The 21,363-nt window shown below is 34.8% G+C and overlaps 1 protein-coding gene across 1 annotated transcript in view; it reads left to right on the top strand.

Moving 5' to 3' along the window:
- Positions 1-20,828, top strand: part of wls (Wnt ligand secretion mediator) — a 126,075-nt gene extending 105,247 nt beyond the window's left edge. The window contains exons 9-11 of the mRNA XM_083117468.1: positions 5,232-5,459; positions 9,615-9,765; positions 12,233-20,828. Of these exons, the coding sequence (XP_082973594.1) occupies positions 5,232-5,459; positions 9,615-9,765; positions 12,233-12,339 (486 nt within the window). The 3' untranslated portion in view covers positions 12,340-20,828. The remainder of the gene's footprint in view (positions 1-5,231; positions 5,460-9,614; positions 9,766-12,232) is intronic.
- Positions 20,829-21,363: the final 535 nt, after the last annotated feature.

Here is a 21,363-nt window from a genome sequence, read left to right as displayed (position 1 = left end):
AGGGCTGGTGCCTGGAAACACAATGGGGGGGGGGGGAGGTTAAAACCTTAGTCGTACCAGATTTCACCCCCTCTCTTGGAGGGTAGGACCCGTTGACCTGTTGTTAATTACATCACTCCAGTTGACTATAAATGGGATAAGTTAGGGGCAGATGGAATATCACCTTAAAAGGGCAGGTACTTATCTCGATGCTGGAATGGTTGGCTGCTGGGTGCTGGTCCCACTGGGTGGCCTGAAGGGTCTCGCCTCTGGACAGGGCCCAGCTTGGGCCCCATGGCTTCTGACGGCCCTGCAGTGAACTCTCCGCAGCCGGCAGCAGTCACCCTCTCATGACTCTGCTTGGATCCCTGACCTACTTGGCAGCCTGCTTGCCTTCTCATCGGTTTCTCCTCCCAAAGGAGGATGTGTACCCCTTTTATAGTGCACTCAGTAATTAGGTCATACTTGGGAAAGGTTTTCTGGTAACTACAGGAAAAAAGGGGTTAATATTTTAGGTACATACTTTCCCACATGTAAACCACTTGACATAATGCCCATTTATCTGATTATATCTTCAGAAAAATTATAACATTATTTGTAGCTGTAATGTCACTATAAGAAATTAAATAGACATCATGGAGCATATTATTTAACCATGCTTTACATACTTCTCATTGTTTTACTGAGTAGAAATACATTTTGAGGAGTATTTGACATTCAGTTTTGAATTGATTTGCTCCAAAAACAAGAGGAGGCAATGCTCCATCTGCTAAAGGTTAAAAGTTAATGCCTATTATACTGTAGTGCATTTTATGTTTTAATCTTTAGCAGACTGGAAGCTCTCCCAATAATAAACCCCTCAGGATGGGAGGTTTTCAAGTGCTCACCTTTCAAATGTGCAGTGCTGATAAAAAGAGAAGGAAAATTAATTATTGCATAGAGGTAGTTTTTTTTTACTGATCCACAAGACACTCATGAGAATTGAAGTTAATACATTTTCCCTCCAAATAATAAAAGTTAAAAATAAAAGAAAATAAATTTTATAGAAATTCTTCTTCAAAATAGAAGAAAATAAATTTTATAGAAATTCTTGTTCAGCAGGTTAATATGGCCATATCATGTTATACGGCATACGCTTTCAGAAGGAACATGAGTTCAGCCAATACGCAGCCAGTGCTGTCACGCTGTTGCCAAACCAACTGCTAGCGGAAGAGAAACACAAATAATTTGTTGTCCAATATTCAACTTTTTTATATATAATGCATGCACGTGATATATGAGTAGGCTACAATGAAATATATAGTAAAGAATTCTACACAGGATTGTATCATATCATAGCACTGCGGCATATAATAGAAACTCATACCTGAAAGAAGTTTGATGGTATTTTATTTATTGTAGAGGAACTGCAAGGCCATCATCATCATCGCTCTCGTTTCTGATTTCTGGCAGGTTTCCCAAGGAGATTTGAATAGGGGTTCACCGATTTCTGTGGTAGATACTTTAACCTGTTTTATAATACGCAACACAGTATGCACCATACACCACACGCTTTAGCTGTAAGTTCTCGACTAAGAGAAAACACTGTTTCAGCATGCACTTCTTCTGACACCAATTCCTTGAAGTAAGAATACATTTCAAAACAGTGGTGGCGATTGGGGGGGGGGGGGGGGCAGTTTCTCGCCACTTTGGTGCCCGCACTATGCTAAACCTTATCTACAAAGGGAAATATATTTTCTTTGCCCCAATTCTGGCACTTTGGAACCCAATTGCCGCCACTGCTTCAAAAATAAGATTTCTGTCTTGTGAACATAATATTTTACCCTTGCTTCCTGTACTGCTAGTACTAGGTTTCGAGAGCGACATTAATAATTTGATTTGTTTTGCTTTATTTTAATTCACTTTTCTGTCACTTTTGGCTAATTGCGAAGATGGGAATGAGTGATGATGTAATGAAATTGATGAATCTATGTCCAGGCCGGGGTTCAAATCCGGGACCCCTAGCGTCGTAGCGCGATATGCTAACCACTCCACCATAGGGGCCGGCGCAACAATATTAAATAACACTCATTGGAATACACACTCTTGCACAACTATCGAACATAAGGGCTGTATTGCACAGTGCGCTACGATGCCAGAGGTCCCGGATTCGAATTCCGACTGGGAATGGGTGTTTGTAAGTATCCATTCATCAAATTTATCATATCATCACCCATCCTCATCTTTGCGATTAGCCATAAGTGGCAGAAAAGCAAAGTAAAATAAATCAAATCAATCAATAAGGGCTGTATTGAATCCTCTCACAACTGTTCTTCGTGGCCTACGAGTAAAATTATCTTACACCGTCCTTGTTACGAAAATGCTGAACTGAAAGTGACTCAGACTCGCAATGTTCGTGAAAGCCCACGACAATGAAGGGCCATTGTATATATTCAGCCAAATTTGACACCCATAGCTTTACCAAGACACAACTCAGTGGGATCAACATGGTAGCAACGACTGAACACGGAAGGAAAACGAAAGGGTCATTGTGTGTGTGTAGAGAGACATTTTTTCCCCGTGTTTCTTCAACAAATGATAACTCCGGCTGTAGGCGAGGGAAATTCATGGGACTTGGACAGACAGATTCAAAATGTCGTGCCCCATCGTATGATGAACCTTAAAGTGGCGAGTTTTATGAAAACTTCTTGCATGCAAGAAAAATACAGAACACTGCATCTAACTTGCGTGCCGCAGTTTCCTAACTGCTATTGGCTGGTCGCCAATGACACGCTCTCTGTAGCTCCGCCCGGTATCGCTTCTAAAACTGTGCGTCATATAGTAGTGTCCCATGTTTTTTTAAAAAAACTGGAGAATTTTAGTAATTATAAAAGTTTAATTTTTTCATGAATTTTTGTAAATTGTCCTGCTGAGCCTCCAGTTGTCTCACAGGGGAAAAAAAAAAACAGTTCCGTGTTATAGTACATATATGTACCTACAATTGACCAATTTTATTGCCAGTCCGTCAATAATAAAGGGCAAGCAATTCTTTGTGAATGTCCCTTCATCAATTCCATATCATCACTCAGCTTCACCTTTTCAATTAGCCAAAAGTGGCAGAAAAGCAATGTAAAATAAACAAAATCAATCAAATCCAAGCTCATATATGATGTTTTGGGAATTTGCTTTCATCATCAGTCCTATGATTACTGACCACTTGAAATCTACATTGAAACATAACAAAATACCGTTGTGGATAATTGGATGACATATTAGTACCATCCACATATTTTGGGAAAATTAAGTGGCATTTTTAAATTAATTTTTTCAGGAAATTTTGGAATTTGGGCATATCTCGCTGGCTTCTGATCAATTTTTGGACAGGACAAGAAAACTGCCAGGTCTTGTAGGTGTTACACATAACTAAAACTGACCAAATTTTCATTGCCAGATGGTCAAAAATAAAGGATCTGCAGCTAGAAAAGAAAAAAGTAATATTTCCAAGCAGAGAAATTCTTTTCTGGATTTTTAGCATTTGTCCTATGAAAAGTGAACACTTGAAATTTGCAGGGAAGCATAAGAGATGACCATGTTTGATGACATATTACTAACATCCCACTTTTTTTATTTGTTATTTTTATTAATATCTTTCAATTATGAGTAATTTTTAAGTTGCCAGTTTGAAACTAATTCACAAAGTGGCTTCTGAGCTAGAACATCTGATGCTGATGCACATGACGGGATTGAACCAAACTATATTTGTGACCCATACCTTGTAAAATTTTGTGTTCCTTCAATGTGTTCTTCATATTTCAGGAAAAGGCTCTTCAAAGAACTTGCCAACTGAAAAAGTTGTTCCCACATGCAGAACAAAGACAAGGTTCTCTCCCCTCCCCAGCTCTGCTCCTAGCTCTGCCCCTCTGAAAATGTCAAAACTCCACTTCAGGGATCTGCATGCCATAAACTTTCAGCAGAAGAGATTTTTTTCCAAAACCAATCTTTTTCTTTCCTTTACACGAACACACCAAATGACCCCCCTCCCACCACTTTTCTATTTTGAGAAAGGGTTGCTAATGATAAAATATCTGTATTTGGTTTCTCATGGCTCACCTGCAAAGATAAGTGCTAGCAGTGTCTTGTTGCCAAGCAAAATCTTCCTTCATTCGTCTTTGGAAACCCAATCACATCTGGCACCATGTAAGCTCAAATGGCATCTTACTGTATACAAGCTGGCCCCCATGGCGGCGTGGTTAGCACATCATGTTATGACTCCAGGGATCCCAGGTTCAAATCCCAGTGTGAGCATGGATGTTTGTGAGTGCCCATTCATCAATTTCATCATGTCATCACTCATCCCCATCTTCGCAAATTAACCAAAAGTGGCACAAAAAGTGAAGTAAAATAAAGCAAATCAATCAATACTCTATACAAAATAATCCTTCAGTGACCGAGATCAGTCAATGTGAATGTAATATGTAATTTTCTATCCACAGAAACAATTTCAAGTGTCATAGTTCATATTTATAAAATTTTAAAGAAAATACTTTGTTTACATGTTCAATTATATCTGTAAAATACAGTATGTACCTTGCTAACATTTTTTACCCATTTTTTTCTGTTGTAGCATGTATATAATAAGTAAAACATATTGGCAAGCAATCAAAAAGTTATGATCTATTCATATATTATGATTTCCATAAGACTATATACTTTCTGAAAAAAATATTGACTTAAAAATGAATAAGTGAAAAGAAATAAATAAAAATTTGAGTGAGTCATACCTTTGTGTATATATAAATTAACAAGACAGAATTGAAATATGATATTTGTTTTTGGAGAAATTATGTGTTAGGTCACATCACGTGGTATTGGTTATTATTGTGACCAGCCATTCTGAGATAGTGTTCCCAAAAAGGACTGCCTATATGCTAAAGGCCCATTATCTTGCCTCCCCGCCAGGTTTGATACCCAGTGGAGGCACATGGTGCAGTGGTTTGGATCCCACTTGAAACTGTAGGCCCAGGCCCAATTAGCCTTCCTGTGCATAAAGTGGACTTAAAAATCAATCAATCTTGCCTCCCCTCCCATCAGTTTTATTGTTGTTTTTTTGGCATGCCTATTTTGTGCAGTTTTTAGTGCATAGAAATCCATGCTCTAGTGGTAAGAAAATGTCCAAAAAAAAATATTTTCAGTAACAAATAGAGGGGAGTACTTTTAATTATGTTGTGTATGTTCATCAACTGTATATAGAATTATTCCTTAATTTTGTATAGTTATCATTCATCATTTTGGCTGGTATATCTGCAGGTGTATACTTTTTCTTCCTGTCATACATGATTTGGAAGGTTTTCTGCAACATCAGCACAAAAAGAGCAGCTTTGCCAAGTATGTCCAGTATGCGAAGGCAGCATTATGAAGGTGTTATATACAGATTCAAATTTTTGATGTTGGCTACATTAGTGTGTGCAGCAATGACAGTTATCGGGTTCATTCTTGGACAGGTAAGAAAACATTGCCATGGTTTCTTCGTAAGTGCTTAACTATGAGGTTGGTTTTGATCAAAAACATACTTCTTCCTCCGTGGTTTTTTCTCTGGCCTTTCTTCACTTCTTTTTTCTCTTTTCTCTTTATGGAAGGAAGACCATGGTACAGGTTTCTATCATCATTTTCTATCCTGTTGCGCTACTCCATTTCTTTTGGTTTTCTGCTAAGATCTTTATTTCTCTGTAACTCTCATAATTTATATTGTTTGCAATTAGTTTGGTGATAATTGATACCAGACCTACCAATGTGTCCTAACCCCTTTTCCCTTCTGTACTTGCTTTAGTTATGGTTTTCATTATTGCCTCTTGTCCCAGTATGTGTCCTATCAACCTGCACTTCTTTGGGAAGTTGATTTCCACATAATTATCTTACTATGTGCATGACTCAGGACATGTTCATATGATACTATCATCTGTCCATTTGTTCAACATCATTTGCAAATTGCAATTATTATTTTCAAGTGTGCACAAGTTCTTAAAATTTTCAATTTTTGAAATATCTATTCCAGATTTTCATATGATTTTTCACAGAGATACATAAATAATCTGACTTAAAATACACAAGATCTCGATATTAAATCTAGAGCTGTAATTCATTCTTGCTAAATGGAAGAAAAAAATACACTTTTTAATAGGGCTGAGTAGGTACCACATTGAACCATTAACATACCACTGCCGATACTCTTACCAATTCCCACTGATACTGAGAGGACTCCAAAAGACACACAAATATTGAAAGGTACCCATGATTAAATTCCAACTGATACTTTCTGATACCGATTCATAAGGACATTGGATTTTCACGATATATCAAAACATGAAATGTGAAGAATCATTGCAATTTTCAGGACCCTGCAAGTAATGGCATTTCTAGTAATGAAATATACATGAATTTTATTTTGTAAAGTAACACAAAGTGAAAGTATTTTTTTTTAAAATATTACAAAAATAAATCAGAAACACCACAATTGAGGCTGCGTATTTGCATTGCAGATTTGTGATGTAAGATATGAATATCAGATAGCATTTCTGTTTCCACACCCTCCAATCTACATCACAGCTGTCATGCATCAAACTTCCAAGGGTTGCAACACAACTTCACACCACCACCGTGCAGCTGCACAACAAGATAAGGAGGAAGATAACTGATTCATGGAAATCATGCTATTGATGACCCGTGGCATTTTCTCGACTAGTTTTACCAAAACTTGTGAAGTACTTTCACTTTGGGCAGTGTGAAGAATATTCCATACTGTTGGACATTTTCTCTGCACATGATCTAGTTCTTCGCACGGAAGCTCTGTGGGGTTTAACACATTCGGGTCTGGCGTCATAATACAGCATTTTTACCTCTGGACTGTGGTTTTTCGTTGTTTTTCAAAAAATCGTAGAAAAAATATTTTTAATTTGTTTTTATCTACCACACATTTCTTAAATCTACAAAACTTCCTCTTTTCAATGAACAAAAATGTGTTAAATTTTATTTTCATTTTCAGACATTTTTGAATATCTTTTTCAGCAATGTTTTGTGAAGAAGAAAAAAGTACATTGTAACAAATGTTAATATAGAGATATTTTAAGTTCGTAATCTGAAAATTTCAATAATTAACTACATAAACTATCAATACATCTTTTGAATCTTGCATAAGAATACTTCTTATGTGCACATAACAAAAAATAATTACAAATTACAGGTAATTAGCTTTTGTATGAAAAAGTGGCTGCAGGACAGGACCAGTCGATGTACCAGTTGGTTCTGCGTCATCTGTAAAAATGAAACAAATAAATAAACTAAATAAATAAAATACATTTTCATTTGACATACACTATACAAAATAATAAATGGAAAAACTAAAAATACATCAGTGCATGTAGGAGAATCAAGCAAGAGGCAAGATGAATAGACCCAAAAAATTACCTCTTCTCACTTCATTCATAAAATACTAGAGTTTGCAACACTGTTTATATTGTCAACAATTAATTATTACGAATATAACCTACCTTCCAAATCTTCAAATTCATCTGCATCATCAAAATCGTCGCTAACTTCGAACTCTGGGGCGGAATTTCCGCTATGCATTCTGGATCTAACAACGCCATTCTGAACAATGCAACGTACATCAACCCGAACACAAACAGTCCCAGGTGCGAGATAAAAATAGCACATGAGTCACCTAGTGGTCGGAATTTCAACAGAGCGGCTTGAATGAACACGCACATGAGACGAAGTACGAACATGGCCCGTAGTTAATCGGCAAAGCGATTGCATACTGCAGGATGGGCTATGCCCGCTGTTCGTCCACATCGACTTTAAGTGCCCTGCAGGCTATGCCCGTTGTGAGACCCCAATGTGTTAAGTTAGAGCTCTCCTGCTTTTTTCTTCACAGAACTTCAACATGTATTGAGGGTTATTGTTTTGTTGCAAAATAACCCACATCCAATAACACCTACACGATGGAAGCTCACAACTGGAAAGGATACAGTCCTCCTGTCTGACGATGCTCTTTATTTTGTGCAGTTCCCCAACTTCACTGAATGAGAAATATCCACAGAGAATTACTGAGCCACCACCAGGCATAACTGTTGAAACAACACAGACAGAATGCATTTTTTTATGTTGGCGATGCATGACTATAGGCTGAGACCTTTGACCAAATATTTTGAACTTGGATTTGTCAGTCCACAACACATGTTTCCAGTCTGTCATTCACATTTGTGGAAAACAACTCCTTTGAGTCTTTTTCCATTTGTAGACAGTTCTCAACAAAAGTTTCTTCACAACAACCCTGCCCATAGGTTGGCCTCCCTATGGTGCTTCACAGTCCTAGGACTGTGCCATGTCTCCTTTTAAAAATCTCCTTGCAGTTGTTTTATTGCACTTATCTTCAGCTTTGTTTGTGACATGACATTTCCTACTTCATTTCCTGTACCTGGTTGACTGAGACATCTTTAGTTTTTAGTTACATTCCTTATTGTACAGCCTTCACTGTCAAGAGTATTGGCTGCCGAATGCTGCTTTACCCTTTAATTGTGCCTATGTTCCATTTCTTCATAAAAGAAAGTGGAGAAAGGTAACTAAACTTAGTATCAAAAATAGAATACACTTCAGACTTCCAGTGATAAGACTTTCTAGACATAATAAAACATATTCTGCATTACTTTGCTGCTAGTGTGTGTGGATATTTCAATGATGCAGTTGACTTTCCAATGACCAACGCCCAACCTGACCTCATGGTGTGTAGCAAGCAACTGAAGGGCAGTGATTCACACTTCTCACAAGAGTGAGTTGTGCCAATTGCACAACATGTGTAGAGCAAGGCATTTAATGACCTACAATTACTAAAAAATGAGCAATACCTGTATATATTTTTAACATTTCCTTATTAGAAGTTCATACAGGTAAAGTTCATTTTAGACAGCAGTTGAATGGATAACAGTGCAAAATGTTTAAATTTACTGTAATGTGTTCGAGAAGGTAGGTAATTCCTCCTGGACACTCCTTGCAAGAAGCACGCAGATTTTTGCAGAACTGGCAAATCTGTACAGTTTTAAAAAAATCAATTTACACAAAATAATGTTATTGTGTATTGTTTTTTAAAACAAAATTGGGGACTTTTCACAATATATCTGAATTAAAATGAGCAATAAACAGTTGCCAGAGATTTTCATGCAAAATGATTATCTGATGTCTGCTAGTAAACATTTGGAGAAGCTCCTGTCTGCTTGCACTGAAACAATTGGAGCATACTGAAAGCAAGCAATGTATGCTGGATTTAATTCAGTCAACAAGAGAAAAATTTTCACCTGAAAAATAGGTAGCTATTGTAGATATTGAATTACATGCAGTTACCTTGTAAACCTATTTATTATTTTAAATCTCAAATACCATATTTTGAGTAGAATTAACTAAGCTTATAGATGAAACTATTGTGAAAATAATTTGAGAGAAGGGAAGATATGAACTTAGTTTTTGTTGTACCATGATGTAGATTTTTATTATATATTGCTAAAGTTTGCGATGCAACCTATTTTTTTTTTCTTATATGAGCATGGTGTATTTTACACTAAGAGGCCAATTAATATGTATATAATATGCATATATTATGATTACAGGTGTCAGAAGGTCGGTGGAAATGGGACGATGACATTGAACTAGAATACACATCTGCTTTTTTCACTGGAGTGTATGGAATGTGGAATATTTACATCTTTGCCCTCATAGTTCTTTATGCACCATCACACAAACAATGGCCATCTGAATCAGGTAATTATTTAGTTATTTTTCTGTTTATTGTATTAGGGTGGATCAAATGAAAACTGAACAGGGACCACAGAATGAAATCAACAAGGTTTATTTCAAATGTAATCTCCAAAGTTACACATGCACTTGTCCCACTGTTTCACCAAGTGGTGAATGCCCTGCTCCTAGAACTCCTTTGGCTGAGATCGGAACCAGTTGTGAACATTGTCCATGACTTCATTGTCTGAGTGGAAGCACTGACCCTTCAATGCCTTTTCCAAAGGACCAAAGATAGGAAGTCACATGGTGCTAGATTAGGGCTATACGGTGGGTGTTCCAACACTGTCCACCCAAACGTCGCCAACGTGTTCTTTGTAACAGCTGACATATGTGACCACTCGTTGTCATGCAGCAAAACCACTTCAGAGGACAAGAGGCCTTGATTGCTGCTCAGACGATACTGTTGGCCGACCACCTATGCATATCACGTGCTCACGTGCGACTATCTAGGGTGAGTGAGTTATGCAGTAGGAGTTTACTTCCTTACCTCCTGCTCTACCTCTACACAGGTTTGTTGCCACACACACACATAAATATAACCCAATACACCCACTGTTCTGTTTTAATTTGATCCACCCTCATAGAACTCTTGGTATTTTGAAGTTTATTGCTATTGGAGCGTTCAGTTATATGTAAGAGGTTATTTGTTCAATCTGAATGGACATATAAACTTTAAATTAAGTTTCTAAATAGTATTACATCTGACGTCAAGTCATATATTCTATAATATATGATAGATAGGGTCGCAATGCATGAAAACATAAAATGTGAAGAACGAATGTAACTATTTTGCAAGTAATGGCATTCCCAGTGATTAAATGTTCATGAATTTTATTCACAAAGTGAATCTTTATGTGAAATATTACCAAATTAGATCAGTGCAGGGCAAGGTAAGCAAGGCTGGGTGTTTGCATTACCAATTATACAAATTGACTGTCATTGAACTGGCAAGAGCTACAGCATATCATCAGATCTGCTCTGCTTTCACTAACTGTACTCAAGCTTGCTGCACAGCAAGATGAGAAGGAAGCGGAATAAAACATGAACAAACCTTTCATTTGTTCCTCCCCCACTTTCAGGTCAGCTATATAGCTTTCATGAGTGGATGACATGCCTGGCAAACTAGTGCCATTCTGTTAGCTGACAAAGCCAGGAAAGTTTTCACTTGGAAATTGAGAGTGGAGTTTTATTATTTTTATATTGTGTCCAAACTTACCATATTTGTGTGTGTAACATGCACTTTTTCCAAAATTTTAGCTCAAGAACACCATATAGCTCTACACTTATATGTAGAATAATTCCTACAGCTACATGAAACCTTACATTTTTTTTTTATTTTTTTTTTTTGCACAATTTTTCACCTTCTATTGGAATGTTTTGTGTTGCGGTTCTGGCAAGATTAATTGCTCACCTACCATCACACAGGAGCCATAACATTGGCATGTGACCAGCTAACCCAAAGGCTTATCCAAACTTCCCCCAAGTTAACATTTTCCACTTCAGGTTCTGGAAATAATGGAAAATTACTTCCTGAAATTTCATTAACGACATATGAAACTGTTCAAACAGGTGAGAGCTGCTGCTGAAAAAAAAAAAAAAAACTAACTGAAAATACCTAACCTAAATTAACAATAAATAAATAAAGCCGAAACTTACTGAACAAAAATAAGTCTTGCATCTTACTTACACTATTGTCACACAACAATTCACTTGCAAAATTATCAATTTCCTGTGGCATGAGAACTTCCATATTCCCATTTAAAGTTGCTGGTAAGGCAACACAGTGGTTGATGTTTTAGAATTCTCCAGTATTTATTATGAAAGGAAAGTAAATTATTCTTACAACTTAATTGTGGCATTTTTCTTTGAAAGTTTCTGTGGTAGCATATGTAATATGCTACTTAAAATGTCATTTGCATCCATAGTGTGTGTTTTTTTTTTTTCAAAATTCATTTTGTTCTACATACAGATTCATTTCTTTATTTCAAATAATTGCTTTATAACAGTGGTTTTTAAATGTCACACAACCCTAACTTTGATCACTTCTAACATGAAAACTGGAGAGATGTTTGCCTGGGTTTTCTGTATTATGAAGCTTCATCTGTTGATATATTTTTAAATATTTTTCATCAACAGTTCATTCTACAGGAAATTCTAGAAATTAATGGATGGCTCAAGTCAGAGTGATTTTCTTCAGAATGCTAATTTTAGGGGGAAAGGTGATAAGGAACTAATGAAAGTCATAAACCTTTATTAATGTAAGGTTACATTAATTTTATTCCTGACAAATACTTCTTTTATCAAGGTCAAAGCACATAGGACATCAAGCATTACCCACATTACGCTCTGTAACTATGTTTTATTGTTATAGCAGAAGAGTGCAGTAACATGGACAAAAAAGTAGAAATAAACATTTTATTTTCATTCACAGAACACCACAGTTGCTTAAATGAAGAAATCGAATTTAGTCGCCTACCTACAGAACCAAGTGAAATTTCTTCCCTTACTTCATTCACACGGAAGTCTGCTATAGATTAAACAATATCAGACATTTTCATCAGAATCTCTAGAAAATGAAGTATTAATCGGCCATGATTTTGTATGTTTAATGATTTTGTAGCTCTTTTTCTGCATGTATATCTTAATGTATTGAATTTACAAGATGTCAAATGTCTTCTTAGATGTTTATTTAAACATTATTTTCTTATGATTATATTTTTCAATAGAATTCAATTTGTAATAATGCTGTATTCTGTAATGATTTTTAATTCAGTATTATTTTGTAACTCCTGTTTATAGTTGAGATGGATTGTCTTGTAAGAGCAGCATTCTTTAATCAAGCATTTTATTTTTGTATTTCTACTTGTAAATTTAAGAAGACTGCTTTGTTTTTTGCAGCAACTTAAAATATCAATGAAATAGATCTAAGACTTGTGTCAACTTGCTATTTTAATGTTGATCAGACTGTACATACATATAGTTCTAAGTGAAATGTAACTTTTAAATTATAGTGGCTGTTTTGATGTGTTAAGCTTATTTTGTAGTATATTGATCATGTTCATTGAAAAAATTCAAATTGCATCTTCATGAAATGTAATGAACTGATAAAATAATAGCTAAACATTGGGCGACATCATGATTTGGTACGCAGGATAAAGCAGGTGTCATTCTGTGGGAGTCCACAGCAAGTACCAAGGCACCCTTCTGTAGCAACACTTGGATCACTGTTACCATGCCAGTCCTTGCTGCAAGGTGCAGAGGCGTTTTCAGTTCAGAATTCATCATATTTACAACTTTGACGTCACCAATTTTATCCAGAAGCAAAAGTGCTGAGTTGCAGTTAAAATCTACACTACACTTCAGAATTCTGTAGCAATGAAAGCAAACAGTCTTTATGACCATCTATCACAGCAGCATGAACTGGTGTTCTCTGAGTTACATTATCATGCACATAAACTAAGGCACCACATCAAAGCAACAATTGTACACACTGTTTGTGTCCTTTTGCAGCAGCCAAATCAAATGGCGTTTTTCCTGTATCATCTTTTATATTTATATTTGTAAACAATGGTAACCAAAGCCATGATATGCTGCTAAATGAAGAGTATCACCATAGAGTAAGAAAGAAGATCCTACAGCTTTCAAAAGATGCTCCAATCCACTAGCCGCGGTAGCTCAGTCGTTAGGGCATCTGACTACCATGGGAGAGACCCGGGTTTGATCCCTAGCGGGGGAGAACCAAGATTTTTGCATCTGTTCAAGTGGCTCTGGCACCCACCCAGCATCATATAAAGTGGGTACCTGGAGGAAACTAAAGGGTAAAGGCATGGTGCTGATCACATCACCCCCACTTTCGGCCCTGATCAAGAAAGTGCGGGGCCCTAACCCCACACTCCCTATACGCCTTCATGGCATGGTGCATAGCACAGGGGAGCACTTTACTTTTATTTTTATTTTTTATGAAATGTAATGATCTCATTCTTTTATAATGTGTGTGAATTATTAATACAAAATTGTATTAGGTTTGATTTGGAAACAGTGCCACAGAATGCCAAAGCAAGTGCATAAATATTTGTTTAGAATTATAAATATAAACATGACATGTTGAAAGTCTGTATTAGCAGGATTCATGATAGGATCAGTGATTAAATGTAACAGTTCAACTGATAATTGCTTGTAATAATAATAATAATACCAACTGCCTGATGTGTAGAGTTGACATAATAGATGGATGTAGCTTATTTATTTCCACACCTTCAACTGTTCTATTTCTCTAGTACAGAACTTCAAATAAATCATTGTCATATTAATGTGTATGTATGTAGTAATTTTCATTTATCTGAAGAAAAAGCACAAACAATATGAAATTATCTTCAGCTCAAACTTCAGGAGTACAATGTACTCACATTATATATAACTCGCAGAACAATATGTTGCTGACATAGTTGTTCTGCATAAGAGATAGAAATCTGGTTGATGCCATCCAGCTTAGGAGTGAGTGATATCAAATAGAATGACAAAGGGTGGGTTGATGGTATTGCACTGTCAGAAGTAATTAAAGGCAGCATACAATAGTTGATTTGCTCTCTTTACTCTTTATTCCAGTTCAGGTGGCTACAGTTGAAATTGTCTTATATTCCTCATCCGCTACTATTACGGGAATTTCATGTGCTCATCTTTCCCTTTATGTTGAAAAAGTCTCAGCATTGATCATATTTCCAAAAAAAGACCTTTCTTTACATACATGTATTTATACCTTGCTTGTGTTTAACAATTTGCCTTGTTGTGTCAGATTTGATTCTAATCGGGACACATTTCAGTCATTCAGAATTCATTTAAACATAGTGGTAACATCATTGCTTTTTAGCCAAGAGATCCTATGTTTGATACCTGGTAAAGGTACACAATGGTTCAGATCCCACTTTGAACTGGAGATCAAGTTCAAATTAGCCTATCTGTGCATCAAGTTGACTTAAAAGAAACCTCAAGCTCAGAATTAATTTAAAACTGTACAGTCATATTTACATAATTTGGAATTAAAGCAACATTTTGCTGTGTGTGACCCCTAATATAGTATCGCCAGGTGATTCTGAAAAATTCATTTTATTTTGTGACATAGTGTTCAGTTTTTTGGGCTAGGAAAATGACTTCTATATATAATTCCAGAACATGATGAGATATACTAGATACTTCGTCTCTTGTGAACTTTCCATTGTGCCCATTGCTACATTTTCAATGGTGATTGTTTATGGTTCCATTTCTAAGGGGGGGGGGGGTAAGCATTAAGATCTAAACAACTACATTGTGTAGTATTTTATTCTCTCGTTTTGATTTGGGTTTAAGGACTATGTACATTATGTAAAATCAATGCATCATAGTAATAACACATTTTAGTAATTAAATGAAAGGTGAACGAAGGATCATGCCTATCTTGGCATATTCTAGTGATGCTTTCCAACTTGCTATAGAAAATAGCCCAAGGTGAGATCTTAAGTTGCATAGTAAAAACTATTTATCCTAAAGATCTAATTGACAAAATAGATATTTCAGTAATATCAGGTAGCATTTTAATATTCTGTAGAATACAATAATTATAGAAACTAAAATTTGTTAAATTTTGCCATGGTTGAACAGTTACATGCGTATTTCTATTTCTTATGTTGTTTCTGCTTCTTATTTTTCCGTGCATTTTATATTATACATCTAAAAGCTCTTATATTAGCAACCCAGTAATAACAAAATCAGCTCAACTTTTGTTAGCATAGAAGTTCAGTACAAATGCAGAAATTCAGTAAGTCTCTTGAAATATGTATTATCTATGCACGTTATCTCATAATTGAACAATTACCAGTCAATCTGTGGACTTCTTATGCATTTAATAACATTTGGTCACCAAACATCTAGATCACAATTTCAAGAACATTATTTGTGAGTAATTCAGTGAAAATTATACAAAATATATAGTGGTAATTGTGCATTCTGATATGCGGCATAAAGTTTTTTTTCTCCAGAAACTTGTTTTGGCATACTGTTCTAAGTTTCTAAATTTAAATTTCAATCTATGACAATAAAGGCAATAATGTTGTCCTCATTAAGGTATTATTCAAAGTTTTAGATATGGAATTTTAGTTTTAAATTCTTTATTGATTAGTTAAAATCTTTTAGCATTACAAGAATTTCAAGGTTGTATCAAATTTATGCTTAATGTTTGTCATAAATGTATGGAGATTTTGTCAAAACGAACACTCCCATGGCATTTTATTCATAGGTTCATATTATTTTTGACGTGCAAATATGAAATAGGAAAGAATGAAGTACTTATTGTTGGTATTATTCTTTTATAGGCCAGTAGGATTTCATTTATGTCTTCGTGTTTTCTTTATACAGCAGTCTTATATTTACAGTTACTTTTCTGAGTTTACTTTTTATTGGGCATGCAGTTCTTTATTAAATACATAATATGTTGATCACACAGGACTTCTAATGAGTGTTATGTTTGATATGTGTGGGAATATTTTAATTGCTGTTAAGTGTTCTGTACTGGTATTTTAAAATATGGCTTATGTTCCTTTCTTGAGGTTTAAGATTTCTTTACCATGTCCAGAAGGTAATTTTTCACTTTAAGAGGTTGGCAGGTAATTATGTATGCATGTGTGTGTGTGTAAGAGAGAGAGTGAGAGAAATCTCATAAAATTTTCATGTTGCATACGAAAATATATTTAAGTACACTAACTGTTAATATGATGACATTTATTTGTGTATTTGTTTTGTGGTTCCATTATCATTTTATTTAAAAGTTAATTTCATGCCATGAGAAATGAAATGCCTTCTCATGCCACTTGCTCTGTAGAATACATTTACTTTTAGTGGATGGGATCTTCTCAGGATGGGAAGTTTTCAAGCTCATGTTTCTATAATATGCAGATGTAAACAAATCATAAAAGAGCTACAGTCAACCCCCAATTTTACGTTCCTGGATTTTACATTTTCCTGCATTTCAAGTTTTCACCATGGTCTCCTGAAAAATGTAACATCAAGGTTCCACTGTATTTATCAAATAAGTAGAGGTCAAGTTGGGCTTTCATAGGATGTGAAAGTTTCACATTAAAAGTTCTCATCCTGTTATTCACTGTGGCCCCCAAAATGAATAGAAAAATTGAGAGGTGTATCATTCTTTTATCTATCTATATTCAGATAAATTCTTGTTGAAAATTGTCCAATAGTTCTTAAAAAAAAAATGTAATACTAATAAGCAGAGCTACTTGGCGAGAGCTAGAAGTGGAATATCAAAATATTGCTTTTCGTGAAATAATTCTGAAAAGTGGCCCTGCCATGCTTGTCCCCTAATTATCACCAGGCCATGAAAATACATTTGCAGAACACAGATGTACCTACAAGAAGCAATATTTACACCTGTAAAAGGAAGTATGTACCAGAATACCAGTGCTGTTTTATAGCTCAAAATTGCCCTTTTCCCTACATTTTGCAATGCATTTTTAATGTAATTTTGAAGAATGCAGGTACATATAAATGCACACTACAGCTGCAAGCCATTTTTTCTTGCCCTGCGGTAATTCAGGAAGAAAGTTAACGTGCCCCAATCTTTTTTATTCTAAGCAAGTGTCTAGCTTGCATAACCTCAATGGTAGAAACCGCTCTTTGGCTTCCTCGGCATCAGCATGTAAATTATTCAGGTGTCTGGTAGCCATAGAGAGTACTGATTAAATCTTCCAGGACTGACATTCATCTCTCCACGTAAATTTTCTTGCTCGCACACTTACATGGAAATGTAAGACTGTATTCCTTGCATTGTATCTTCAACATTCCTTGATTCGTAACCTAATGCCGGGCCAGTGCGGTGTAGAGTGATATTGAAAATGGTGCCACCACGATTTTCATTTGTTCATCAGTCAGTTGTCACAATAATACAATGTCTCTCTTCAGAGAATAAAGCAGCTAAACTGTTTCCTTAGTATTGCATTTTTTAAGGATATTTCATCCAACTAGATTTATCATGTCTTTCAACGATTGTAGACATAGAGCAGTGCTACATCTTACTTTTTCCATCCATGTTTAGTCATTTGTGGGGGCCACTAAAAGATAATTTTTGTGTTAAAATTTTCTTTCTTTTTTTTTTGTTGAGGATGTCGAAATTTTGCCTATTTTCTCCCAAAAAATTGAAACTAACTTAACTCCGTGACTCCACCTGCAATATTTTGTGCACGTAACTGTACATTTGAAAGTGCAAACTTTAATGCTTTCAAATAGATTTGAAAAAATAAAACTTTTTTTTTTCTTTTTTAATAAAATGTTATACGAAGTTTGTATTTCTTGTTAGTCTAACATGAAATTTAAGAAACATTGTGAATGGTGTAAAATATCTATGTGAAGGTAATGTTTCTAATAAATATATGTAAATTTAAAATGAAAATTTGGACTACTATGCAGAAAACAAAACAGGAAGAAAAATGTTGCATTACAGTTGTGCACAAAATCAGTATTATGTAGATGCTAAAGTGCAATGAGAATTAATGCGTTTTAAGAATGTACACCTGGTGAAAATGCATGCTTTACCAAGGTCTCGTGCATGCTTTGCCAAAATGGCCTCCTTTAAAAATTAAATCCTGAATAATATCTGAGCAATATTCTGCTATAATGGCATCATGGAATCGCAATAAAATATAAGTTTTCCCATTCGGGGACTTTAAAATTCCAAATGTCCCAAGTAAATTCTAATAGTTTTCAAGAAATCAATTATGAACTCTCGAGCTGTTACAAAAAATATGCATTGCAAGATTTTGATAATGTAATTGTTTGCTTGTGTAAATAAATGAATCCAGAAACAAGTCTGGGTAATTATACAAGTATCAAGTGTATCATTCAACAATAGAGCTGTTGTTCTGAAGCAAGTACTGTGGCATTTATGACTATTCATACATATTTTTTGTTTCTACATCCAAATTTTATCCAAGAATTCACTAGGTTTCTGTAATTTTCAAATATTTTTGTGGAATCCTTATACTTCTTTCATTTAACATAATTTATCTTTGACTTATGTTGGTCCATAAAACCCAAGTTAATATCTGTAAGACAGGGACCAGAAAATTGTCATCCTTGTTTAGTGATGCAGAACTGATAAGTTACAGTTCTTCTGTATGTACAATAACCTAATAAGATAAAATGGAATTATAAATAAGGTATATGTGCTTTTGAAAGATGGTGGATATGGTAGACCAAGAATATTAGAAGAAATTGCTTGAAACTTTTTATATTTAGTTATTTTTTCTATACTATTCATATTTATAGTAGTTAAAGTTGCATGAATTGCATTATAATTTACTTAATTTACGGATTTTAACATCTGGTGGACCATTAACTAATTGCATCAACATATATTTCTGGATCTATTCTTTAAATAAAATATTACACAAACAAAATTTATGTGTGAATGTGGCATAGTTTCTCTAGTGTATGGAAAAATTAGCATAGTACTTGAAATGATGGATCAAGATCTGTATTGAGTCATTATATCATGCTGAACAGCTCTGGATACAATTAATCTGTTAAAACATTATTAATTATATTGTTGTCTTCCATTTCCAATGGTAAATGTGCACTTCACTATGTCATGGTTACACATAGGGTGTGTGTTGGACGGGATGAGGTCTCTCACATTCTTGATCTCTGCCACAATGGAGGTGATGTGATCAGTACATGATCTGGCTGTCTTCACCCCCAATTGATTAGAGGCTGGGTCTGTTAATTGCGGTTCCAATTATATTGCTTTTACCCGCTCCTTTTAAAATTGTCACCGCATAATTTTATTGTAGCAATGTTGTTTTCCATTATTTCTAGTATATGTCCTTAAAAGAAATGAATTAGCCTTTGCATATTGAGAAATGCCCTTTCAAATATTTTAAATCAGTTTTAATTCTACCTTTGTAATAGCTGCATGTTAAAATATAATAATATATGTTATAAATATGTTGATCTAAACATTCATATTCAAAATGTATAAGCATATTTCAACTGTACTATATTTTGCACAATGTTGGAAATTTCCCGTAGGAGCAGCCTTTTTTAAATGTATAAATGAAAACCAAATCAAGGCTTTTGAAATCAACAGATGTGTGTAAGGATGACCTAACATTTTATATACATCTAACATTAACTCCCAATCCATGTATATATGAATGTGATGGAGGTTTCGTGTCTAAATAGTGATTCCATTGTATTCCTTATTTTGATTTTCAAGTAACTCTGAAGGAGGAACAGCAGAAACCTGCATTTGGCTCTCACTGTGAAATGAAAGTGTCATTAAAATATTGGCATTCATGTGTCTGAAATTTTATACATAAAAAAATTGAAGTATTGTAAAATTAGGGAAATGTTTTCATGGTCAAAGCTTGCAAGATTTTTAGGAATTCCATTGAGAGACAAATAAATATTGAAGGAGTTGTCATCCTAAACTTACATATGTAATTGTTTATGTTGTTCCTTGTTCTTTTCTTGCTCTTGTTTGCAATAATAACAAATATCAATATAAATTACATGTTATGACATTTCATGCCAATTAGATCAGACCTACATCTCATCATATAAGATGAACAGTAAAGTAATTAATGAAAAACATTGTAAGCATGAACTAGTGTAAATAATTAAACATATTTTTCATATCAATTAAGACTTCTTCAAGTGGTGCTTTCTATTCCTGACTCCAGTCTTAAGAATGTTTAATATGTAACACAAAAGTCTTTTAAACAAATACTTTATATATGTTTTAAAGAAAGTAAAAACTGCTTGTGATAGTAAAAGGCAGTGGAATCTTTTCTAAGTAGGATGTCATTTATAAAACATAACATTAGGAATAGTTGTTCTATATATTTGATACAATTGTATAATTTTTATTTTACTTTTAATGTATAATTACATTTTACTGTTGTTTTGTGATAAAATATTTTTACACTAATTGTCAGTTCAGTAGTGTCATTTGTGTGTAATGGTGAAATAAACTTCGATTAACTGTATACTTTGTGTTTTATGAAACATAATTGTAAGTGCCCTTATTATAACACAGTAAATAAAAAGAGTTAGTCTTTATTCATGTTCTAGCCTTACAGCCATATTTATGCCATTATTATTATATAAAAAATCGCCAACATTAAGTGCGGAAAATAACATCTTGCAAATGGTGCCCATTTTGGTCCATACACTGCTGGAGTTTGTTGCTGAAACTTCTCTTTTCTGGGGAATAAAACCTGCTGATTGTTGTTTTGTTATTGCATTGTGTCACATGGTGGGATCATGGGAGGGGGAGGTGGTAGAGATTCCACTCCTCACTAGCTGCAATTTCAGTCGCCATGGAACGCAACACACCGTGCTTTCATTGTTGAAATGTCATTTGCAAGATGTTATTTTCCGAGCTTAATGTTAATGTAAATCATATTTTTTTCAATAATAATGGCATACATGTGGCTGTAAGACTAGCCAATGATAGTAGGCGAATGTGCATGACTTTCCATTAAATCTTGGCCTCGCGTAGCAAAGATGATGATGACTTTG

The sequence above is a fragment of the Lepisma saccharinum genome, chromosome 2 (assembly GCF_977018435.1).
Source record: "Lepisma saccharinum chromosome 2, izLepSacc3.1, whole genome shotgun sequence".
NCBI classification, from domain to species: domain Eukaryota; kingdom Metazoa; phylum Arthropoda; class Insecta; order Zygentoma; family Lepismatidae; genus Lepisma; species Lepisma saccharinum.
The sequence above is the reverse complement of the archived record's forward strand: the minus strand, read 5'-3'. Positions and strand labels throughout refer to the sequence as shown.